At 40.9% G+C, this 11,388-nt stretch overlaps 1 protein-coding gene across 1 annotated transcript; it reads left to right on the top strand.

Annotated features, from left to right (window-relative positions):
- Positions 1-1,703: 1,703 nt before the first annotated feature.
- Pex11ab (peroxin 11) lies at positions 1,704-3,430 on the top strand. Its single transcript, XM_067778145.1, has 3 exons — positions 1,704-1,955; positions 2,043-2,158; positions 2,227-3,430. The coding sequence occupies exons 1-3, from the start codon at positions 1,894-1,896 to the stop codon at positions 2,784-2,786; spliced, it is 738 nt and encodes a 245-aa protein (XP_067634246.1). The 5' UTR covers positions 1,704-1,893; the 3' UTR covers positions 2,787-3,430.
- The last annotated feature ends 7,958 nt before the right edge of the window (positions 3,431-11,388 follow it).

Here is an 11,388-nt window from a genome sequence, read left to right as displayed (position 1 = left end):
ACCTTATCGCTACAACAACAACAACAACAACAACATACGATTATAGAATAACATTTATTACTTACTTACTAATTGGCGCTTAACCGTCTAAACGGTTATGGCCGTCCAACAAGGCGCGCCAGTCGCTCCTTCGCTCCGCCAACTGGCGCCAATTGGTCACACCAAGGTAGTTTAAATCTTTTTCCACCTGGTCCTTCCAACTGAGTGGGGGCCGTCCTCTACCTCTGCTTCCATAGGCGGGTTCCATAGAAACACTTCCTTGGACGGAGCATCATCTTTCATTCGCATAACACGGCCTAGCCAGCGCAGCCGCTGCTTTTTAATTCGCTGGAATATGTTGATGTCTGCCAATAGCTCGTACAGCTCATCGTTAAATCTTCTTCGGTACTCGCTATCGCCAACGCGTAGAGGTCCATAAATCTTTCGAAGAACTTTTCTCTCGAACATTCCCAAAGCCGCTTCATCTGCTGTTGTCATGGTCCATGCTTCTGCCCCATATAGCAGGACGCGTACGATAAGTGACTTGTCAAGTATGATTTTCGTTCGCCGAGAGAAGACTTTACTTTTCAATTGCCTACCTAGTCCAAAGTAGCATTTATTGGCAAGATTGATTCTTCGCTGGATTTCAGTGCTGATGTTGTTGCTAGTGTTGATGCTGGTTCCCAAATAAACGAAGTCTTTTACTATTTCGAAATTATGGCTGCCAACAGTAGCGTGGTTGCCAAGGCGCATATGCGCTGACTCTTTGCTCGATGACAGCAGGTACTTCGTTTTGTCCTTATTCAATTCTTGTTTTAGTATCCAGATATTTAGATCGGTTATCAAACACTTTTCGTGATAGATTGTTTTCACTAGTTGAGCTAAGAAAATTTTTCTCAAATGCACGTGTGTCTCTAAGAAATTTCCGCTGATGGAGCAATTACGATGGCCGTCGAGTTAAAATTTGAATTGAAAACTAAATAAAATAATGAAACTAATTTGTTTTATGTTTGGTAACACTTTCAACATTTTTTACAAAGAAATCCTATGTAAAAATTGCAGTAGTATTGTGGTGTTCCAGAAGTATTGTGGTGTTAAGGCACGCCGAATACTTGAAAAGTAAGTAGCTTGGCATAAGAAATATTTTAATTGTGGGCAAGGCAGGAATACTACTTGAAAGCGATAACTTTATAAATGATTAACGAATCGCGATTGAACAAATTTACTTTTCGTTCGGCTACATCAAAACAGAAATTTTTTAGCCATTTCTTTTTAAAACCTAACTGTGCTATATAATTTATTTCTTTCCAATTAACAATATAATGCTGGAACTAAGAGCTAGGTCAGCAAACCTACATTCAAAACGCATAGTTAGTGAAGGCATAGACTTATCCTAGAACATTGAAAATATAACAACTAAAAGTAGTGTTTTTGTTTGTGCAGTTTGAATTAAGTCCCTATTCGCTAAGTTTATTCATAATTTGTATAGGAAACCATGGATACATCCTGAAATTTTATATTCAACAACGACTAGGACACTTCTGTGACTTGCTTGTATCACAATCAAATAAAACAATAATGTGGCCATTGTTTGTGAAATTTGGTACTTTTTTCGATGAATTTTGGTCTCAAATGAAAACAAGGTGTGGCAACCGTGATTGCAACAGCTGTTTATGCTCTTATATTCACCATACCGGCCTCAAGCAATAGCAATATAACAAAAACAAAACAAGCTGCAAGTTCACTTATAAATGTTTGTCTGTAATCTTTTCATTGTTTATTGCACATAAATTTGTTGATTTATCCTATTTAACCTTTGAACGAATCGCGAAGCTTACATAAATTGTGATAATACAAATTTTTGATTTCAATGCAGAGAGCAGCGCAAACATAAGGAAAACCGAAGACCAAATCATGAATATGGATAAGTTGGTGCAGCTTAATAGCCAGACAGCGGGTCGTGATAAAATTGCCCGGTAAGATTAATAGATTCTTTGATTGCATACTTTTTATTAAGTCATTTTGTTTTATTCCCAAACCTTAACACCTGTGTACAATCTAAGGCTTATACAATACACCTCGCGTGCATTATGGGATTCATTGGAAAGTGCAGATGCCAGTCCAGCGTTGGCCGATAGCTTTAAAACCGTCGAATATATATTAAGCACATTCCGTAAATGTAAGTTAACAATGATAAAATATATAGTAAATAGTTTATTTGAACAAAGTTATTTACTTTTTTTATAGTACTGCGTTTTGGTCGCTGCGTAGACATTTTCTATTCATCACTACGCACCATACACTATCCCGATCTGACGATACGTATCACACTGACGCTAAGTAAAATATCACAATCTCTATTCTTGCTAGCCGATCACTTTTTGTGGTTGGCGCGTACTGGCCTCTTCAAGGGCATCAACGCAAAACGTTGGGGCAAATTGGCAAACAAATATTGGTTGCTATCAATTATAATGAATTTATGCCGTGATGTTTATGAAATATTTCGTTTAATTGATTTACATAAAGCGGGCGCTAAAAGTGGTATAAGCCGGACAACATTGTCGCCCATGCAGATACGTTCTTTGCAGGATTTCAGTCGTTTAGCTCTGCATTCGTATGCGTTATTGCAGGCACACAAAGATATTGCTGTGGATACAATGAAGAATTTGTGTGATGTATTTATTCCACTAACAGGATTGGGATATACAAAGTTGTCACCATGCACAATTGGTTTATTGGGTGCTATTTCCTCTGCGGCCGGTTTATGGGCATTATTGGAACCTACAGCAAAACTTACGCCAGCCTAGATCTTAAGTGGGAAAATATTATTAATTTTGATTGTTTCAGTGCATACTTTTTGTTGATTACCCTATTTTATAATTAAATGTGTGGCAGTGGTATAACTGTGAAAAAATGTTAAAGTAGTTGAAGTTGATTGATTGGTTGGTAATAATTAGACCACTTGTAATTATATTTAATCTCTTCACGTCACTACGATTATTATGTTAGCTGTTTAAACATTATTCCTTTTTAGTGTATTTTGTTTTTGTAATGGAGTAAAAGTTATAAGCAAATGAACAGATAACCTGATAAGCATACCCAGGTGTAGCCCAATTGATATTATTTACAAAATTTTTATTTTGGGATCTGCTATTATCTTACAAAATAGTAATTTGTTCGTTACAGTTTTAACTCATTCTTCTTTCCCGGGCTTAAACCGCTTTAACATTTTTCGAGAATAGAGCTAGGAAATGATTTTGACAATAGATTGTCAAATTCTTTATAGTGTAGATTTTGAAGATCACAGTTAAATGATATTTTGATTTAGGTAATAATTTTCCATATATCTTGTGAATATTAAGTGCAATTATATATCCCGACATTGCCAAACATTTGTAAAAACGAAAAAAGGAATATTATACAAATTAAACTATGCATATATTAGAATAGATATCGCACCCGACTTACTTTAAATGTAGAAATTGTTGGAGATTGACGTAAGGGCTGTTGTTGTTGTTGTTGTTGTAGCAATGCTCGCCCCACCTAATAGCCGCGACCGATCACAAATTGTCATCAATATCCTCTAACGGGAGTCCAAGGAAACTTGCCGTTTCAACAGGGGTGGACCATAAGGAAAGGGGTGTTAGAGGCGTTGGTTCCACATTACTATTAAAGAGATGGTTGGTGTCATGTGGGGACACATTGCAAGCAGGGCATACATTTTGTATGTCGGGGTTGATTCTGGATAGGTAAGAGTTTAACCTGTTACAGTATCCAGAACGAAGTTGAGCAAGAGTGACACGCGTTTCCCTGGGGAGTATGCGTTCCTCTTCTGCGAGTTCTGGATATTTTTCTTCAAGTACTGGATTCACCGGGCAATTCCCGACATAAGGGTCCGACGCCTGTCTATGGAGTTCACCAAGGACCTGCTTGTGTTTTTCCGCTTCGTACGGCTGGGTTCTCAGGTGCCGTATTTCCTCAAAATGCTTACGGAGATGACTCCTTAGGCCCCTAGGCGGCGCTGGTTCGTCAATAAGATGTCTGTTGGGATGCCCAGGTTTCTGGGTATTCAACAGAAACTGTTTGGTCAGCATCTCATTTCTCTCCCTGATGGGGAGTATTCTCGCCTCATTATGCAGATGGTGTTCTGGGGACATAAGAAGACAGCCCGTGGCGATTCTGAGAGCAGTATTTTGGCAGGCCTGTAGTTTCTTCCAGTGGGTGGTTTTTAGGCTTGGCGACCATATGGGTGACGCGTAGCACGTAATCGGCTGGCTAATTGCTTTGTATGTGGTCAAGAGCGTTTCTTTATCTTTTCCCCAGGTACTGCCAGCAAGGGATTTGAGGATTTTATTACGGCTCTGAATTCTTGGAACAATTGCGGTTGCGTGCGCACCAAAATGTAGATCCTGATCAAACGTCACACCCAAGATTTTGGGGTGTAGGACAGTCGGTAGCGTAGTGCCATCGACGTGGATGTTCAATATGGTCGACATTTCGGGCGTCCATGTTGTAAATAAGGTCGCGGAAGATTTAGTCGGTGACAATGCCAGGTTTCGCGAGGCGAAAAAACTGGAGAGATCATGTGACCCCATTTGTGACGTAAGGGCTCTTTTACAGGAGTTGATTTTCTGGTCGACTTTTTACGTTCAACCTTTATTATGAGGCAATCGATAGCTAAAGGCCAAGAAATCAAATAGAAAATTCAACTGTAAAAAGCCTTAGGGGGCAAAACCGCCAGCATAATTCATACAATGACACCCCAGCGGGTTAGGGGGTTAGGGGGTGAGAATATAACCGCGGTAGGTATGCCTGTCGTAAGAGGCGACTAAAATACCAGATTAAAGGGACTGTGTAGCACAACCCTTCAGGTTGCCAGCGCAATATATAGCTTCTCCAAACCCAATGTCAACCTCACCTATCCGCGGTGAATCCCGTTTTACTAACGGACGAGGCTCTGGCGACACCAAGCTCCTCATGGAATTTGGGGGTGGGGAGGGAGGTATGGCCTGGAGGCTTAATGTGGCCATATAAATCGTTCCCGAGATGGTCGCGCTAGCACCTTAATAGTGCTGTTACCGGAGCGTACCGGATCTGTATTCGGCAAAGGACCAAAGCCTTCGGGGAGTAACCTTATCGTTACAACAACAACATTTTATCATCTAAGAATCATCCACCCATCATGATTTATAATAGGCTCTGCAATCCTCAACCTCAAAAACCTCACCTACAAAGTATCGCCAAGCTCCTCATGGAATTTGGGGGTGGGGAGGGAGGTATGACCTGAAGGCTTAATGTGGCCATATAAATCGTTCCCGAGATGGTCGGGCTAGCACCTTAATAGTGCTGTTACCGGAGCGTATCGGATCTGTATTCGGCAAAGGACCAAAGCATTCGGGGAGTAACCTTATCGTTACAACACCAACATTTTATCATCTAAGAATCATTAACCCAGCATGATTTATAATAGCATCTGGAATCCTCAACCTCAAAAACCTCACCTACAAAGTATCAATGTATCATACATAGAAGAAGGGGCTGTGATGTCCTAGAAGAGTTGGGGTTACAAATCCAAAAAAGCACAAGCAAGTCCTCAGGGACCTCTATGTCAGGAATTGCCTGGCGAATCCAGTTCTTAAAGAAAAATACCCTCGCAGAAGAGACACGCGCTCTCCCCAGCGAAATGGGGCGAAGCAACAACAACCTAGAAGATTTATTTTGGTCATATCAAATTGTTCCCTAAACATTTAAGCTACCATCTTAGTGGTGCTATTTTCTGAAGCGCATTGGAGCAATATCCTGCAAAAGGTCATCGATAACATTCCTCAAAGACTTCGGAAAGAGTCTTTATGTTGGGATAGATATCAGCAGATTTAAACTGCGATGGTACAATTTGAAGATTAATCTATCATTGACCTTCACAAACGCGCTGTAAGTTCGGTATTTTCTGGTCTCAACAAAAAGGCGGAAAGTGGGGTCTGCGATGAGCCAGAACAATACCAAATACTTGCTCTTATCAAAGGAAGAGTCTTTCGTAGCAACGCCACTGTTGGCGGATAGAAACTAGAGACTGAGAATAGTCGTATATCTACTAACAGAGAAAAAAATGCCTTCTTTAGGAAGAGTAGGCAATTAAAAAGTTAAGTCCTATCTTGACAAATAAAAAACACGCTTTTTGGGTCTCTCATCACATCAGTCCTGATGTATGGCTCGGAGTCATGGACGATGTAGAGAAAATGGAAAGGTTTTTGGAGTTTTGTAGAAAAAAGTTCTACGTAATATTTACGGTTCTCAGCGTGACGAAGGAAGTTTAAATGAGACTCACTTCGTTCTGTTGGTTTTACGTTAATAGATCCTCATATAAAGGAGCCGTGTTATGGAGGTGGCGTGGGATTCAAGGGGTTGTGTAGCGCAATATATAGCTTCTCCAACCCAATTGTCAACCTCACCTTCAAGCAGCGAATCCCGTTTCACTAACTGACGAGGCTCTGGCGACCCCAAGCTCCTCATAGAATATGGGGGCGGGGAGGGAGGGATGGCCTGAAGGCTTAATGTGGCCATATAAATCGGTCCCGAGATGGTCGGGCTAGCACCTTAAAGGTGCTGTGTTACCGGAGCGTACCGGATCTGTATCCGACAGAGGACCATCAAATCGATAATACTCCCCAAAGCCTTCGGGGAGTAACCTTATCGCTACAACAACAACAACAACATGGAGATGGCTTGCTTGCCAACCATTTCGCAGGTCGTAGGTTCAAAACTTGGGAAAAGCAATAACAATTTACTTTATTTAAGATTTTTCTAAAGAGAAGCTCGGGCTAGTACCCCTGGAAGGTACATCTTGTGCAATTAGTATTAACATTAGATCCTTAACAGAGATTCCTATATACGTCCCAGCACGCCTCGCTTCCCTCAACTCTCGCCAGCTTAATTAGGGGCCAACACTAAAATTAGGACCAACATTAAACTCTTTGTTAAGCGGATCTTCAATTAGCGGAGCCCAACTGCACCTATTGGTACAAGGTTTTCGCGCTTCCTACAATTTGTAAAACAAATAAGGTAAGGTTGAAATGGCTGGCCGGATGTACACATAAGCCACTGGTACTGGCCGTTGTGTGACCTCAAAAAACACCCCTCCTCCCCTTCGAACCATTTGGAGGATCTGATAAAAGCTACCAACTCCTTGACGTCATACTCCACGTCCTGCCTTAGATTATCCAGAAAGTGAGAGCGCTGTCTGACGTCATTTAACGCTGGACATTTGCAGCGGAAGTGATACACCGTTTCCTCCTCTTCGTCGTCGTGACAACTCCTACAGCACTACTATTCCTACAAGTGTGGCAATTGTATCCCTACTTAGGGTTTAACATGACGGGATCTCTTAAGATTACGTTTTGTCCAGATTTGCTAATATGTTCCACATTTTGGGCTTGTAACCATCAATCGTTGGTTTAATGGTAGATGTACTCTTTTAGCTTTCGCCTGCATGTGGCAAAGGATATACCAAAATTCTTTGTAAGATCTGCTTGGTAGTGCCCTACCCAACACGTTTGTGCAATACAGTTTTCCCACAATGCCCTTGTGTATCGAAATCCGTGTTATGTGTTCATGGTTCCGTTGCTCCATCTCTTGCCAACAGTTTAGTTCTAGTTCAGAATTTAATTAGTAAGAGCCAAGGACTTTTATTGCCGGTTGGCTTTCGCAAAAAAGAAATATTTCATTGCCGAAAGTGTCTTTTTCGATCCAAATGCGGTTTCCATGATAGCTGATACTTCCGCCTGGAAGGCCCTACTATGGCCAGGTAGTCTGAAAGAGAGTTGAAGGTCTCGGTCTACTAACTTTTGAAGCACCGGTTCGACTGCACGTAATCATCCCTGCTGAGAATTTTTAACACGAAATTGCTGTCCGCAACTGTTGTAGTCACACAGCGGTCTTGTTTAGTATCCTAGAGTGCCGCGTAGTTCTGGTAGATCAACTAAACAACAGTATCCTTCTAGGTGCAAGGGTAGGATATCAAGATTGATCTGAAGAGCTTCGCTTGGCGTTGTTCTTATAGCACCACTTATGCAGATCATACTAGAAATTAAGGTTTGACGCCTTTCTCAATGATGGCCACCATACGACTACCCCATACATCAATATGGATCGCATAATCGCGGTATAAATCCATCCGCATATATTGGGGGTTCGTCAGTCTACGTCTTCTTTTGACTCTTCGAGGTCAGCTATTTGTGCAGAACCACGCCTAGGAATTTGACCTTATCGTCCAGGTTAAGGCAAACACCATTTAGCATAGATAAGTTTAAAAGTGGTATTTTGGCCTGTTTAGTGTAAAAGAAGAGCTCTATTTTATCAAAATTGACGCTGAGTCAATTCTCGCCCCTCAACTTATATCTCTTATTAGCGGGTTTACCGTTAGGTTCAATAGAAGCGGGAAAAGAACACCATCTGAGGTGTGCTGCTTGTGACATAGCGTCTTAGATCAGACTTACCCAACGATGAAAATATTTTCCTTTCCTTGAGTAGTTGATGAATCCATCTCAGTAGAGACATTTATACACCCAGATTCCTTAGGGCATTGCTAACGGCGTCTGGAATTATATTATAGACCTCTCCTTGGAGGAAGTCTACGGAAATAATCCTTTTCGATCAAGGATGTTTCAATTATATAAACGAGTTTATACGCATGTTGATGGCCAGATATGGGCGTGCCATCGATAGAGTTAGAGTTAGTGAGGAAGTTGCTAATTCCCCCAGCGGATTAGGGGGTCAGAATATACCCGCGGTTGGTATGCCTGTCGTAAGAGGCGACTAAAATACCACATTCAAGGGGTTGTGTAGCGCAACCCGTTCCGGCTGCCAGCGCAATATACAGCTTCTCCAAACCCAATTGTCAACCTCACCTATCCGTGGCGAATCCTGTTTCATTAACAGCTGGCGACCCCGAACTCCTCATGGATCTAGGAAGTGGGAGGGCGGGATGGCCAAAAAGGTCACATGTGGTCATACAAATCGTTTCCGAGATGGTCGGGCTTGGTGCCGGAACGTACCGGATCTGTATCCAGCAAATCACCATCAACATCGATAACACTCCCCAAGGCCTTCGGGGAGTGTCCTTATCGCTACAACAACAACAACAGGAAGTTGCTAATTATCCTCTCTTCAGGGTCTTAAGTACGAAGGTCGATCGATCTGTAGTCACTTAGCTCAGGCTTTCTCAACCTTTGAAACGAAAATAATCGCCTGACTTCTCCACGCGCACGGAATATAGTTCAGAGCCAAACAGGCGGCAAAAACGTGACGCAGCCAAATTTCTACTTTTAAGTACAGCCATAATATCAGACATTAAAAATTGCAATCCTCAATTATCTCTAATATTCTTGACCACCCATAGGCGACATTGCAACATAGAGAACAGCATCGTTTATAGGCCAAACTTTCGCAATCACCCATCATGTGAGCAAATCCTAAAAATTAGCATTGAATTTAACACTATTATCCTAAAAAGGAAACCGACAAATGGCTGATTTTAATTTACTACATGCATTCCCAAAATTAGCACATGCTCATGCCCTTTGATGTGCGTTTATTCTGATTTATCAACGCTTGACATTCTACCCACCAACGCTACTACCACAACATAGCGGGATGAATGCATGCTGCCGGGTGATAGATACTACAAGAGAGCCTCCAGCAGCGCAACGGACATACATTGAACAAATATTTGCGGTTGATGGCAGGAAAAAATGCAATTGTTGCCAAAACTGCCACCACTGCGGAGCTCAGTTGGACTGTCGCAGTCGTCCACTACTGGTTGGTTGGTAAACATGCCATGCTGGCAAAATTGTAACTCAATTTTGTATCGCTTCCTCTCAATGCACACCAACTACGACGCTCCGCTTTAACGTGGACGATATCTTTGTCGAAATCTTCTCAATGTTGCACCTCAGCTGCGTAACGAACTTGTAGCGTATAAATGTTGATAAATACAACACCTACAATGTTCCAAATAAGATTGATCCGACAACAACGCCTCAGTCAAACGAAAACAAAAAAAAAAAAACAAGTAAAGGTGTTTAAATTCGGGTGTAACCGAATATTATATACTCAACGTGAGCTTCAATTGTACATATCATTTCAGATAAATTACTTTTCTACATAACACGTGGCACCGCCCGTTTAAAAGAAAAATGTCTCACCATTTCCTCTTACAATAAAACTTGATAAGTGAAATATCATTGATTCAAAAACCTTTTATATAAAAGTGGGCGTGGTCTTTAACCGATCTCGTCCATTTTTCCTAAAAATATTTCCTGCTATAGGGAAAATCTGTGTACCCAATTTTGTTACGATCCGTTAATTTTTCTTCGCGTTATGGCTCCCGAAACATAGAAAATTGCTTAGTCATAAAAGGGCAGTACCACGCCCATTTTTTAAAATTTGAAGTTTTTCCTATTTATTGTTATAAATCCACTTGGGAAATGAAATACCATTGATATAAAGCCCTTTTTCGCAAAGATATATCTTATTTTACTCGTCCAGGGCCCTTTTAAAAATCTTTTATATAAAAGTGGGCGTGGTCCTTAACCAATTTCGTAAATTTTTCTTAAAAACATTACTTATAGTAAAGGCAACCTCTCTGCCGAATTTTGTTACGATAGGTTTAACGATTTTTCATTTATGATTAATAACATTTGTAAAATTGATTTTATCACAAATGGGCGGTGCCACGCCCACTTAAAGAAAAAAATTTTCAAATTTTGTCAAGAGTTTCAATATCAGTCCTCACGTCAAATTTCAACATTCTAGGTGTATTATTTAGCAAATAATCAGGTTTTTTGTGTTTTCCAAAATGTTATATATATAAGAATTGGGCGTGGTTATCATCCGATTTCGCTCATTTTCAATACCAATCTATTCTGGCTCGTGTACCAAATTTAGTGAAGATATCTCAATATTTACTCAAGTTATCGTGTTGACGGACGGACAGACGGACGGATGGACATGGCTCAATCAAATTTTTTTTTCGACACTGATGATTTTGATATATGGAAGTCTATATCTATCTCGATTCCTTTATACCTGTTCAACAAACCGTTATCCAATCAAAATTAAGATACTCTGTGTGCAAAGCACGCTGAGTATAAAAGATGTAAGCAGTGTAGGAGCGACAGTCCGTTCAATAGCCTTACTTTTGTGAGGCTGACCGTAACGACTTAATTTACTTAAAGACCATTTGTACATATCTTTTTGCTACCTACCTACCTTCAGATTTCCCAAGTGCCAAAAAGTGATCGAAGCACAAAAAATCTTCGGACTTGCCAAAAAATTCATTTTCATATTTGACTGAAAAAAGAAAATGCGCCACAGCAGCGTCAGCACATCCTGCTGCTAGTAGCGACCACCACA

This window comes from Eurosta solidaginis, chromosome 3, assembly GCF_040869045.1.
Source record: "Eurosta solidaginis isolate ZX-2024a chromosome 3, ASM4086904v1, whole genome shotgun sequence".
NCBI lineage: Eukaryota > Metazoa > Arthropoda > Insecta > Diptera > Tephritidae > Eurosta > Eurosta solidaginis.
This window is presented reverse-complemented; position numbering and strand designations above follow the sequence as displayed.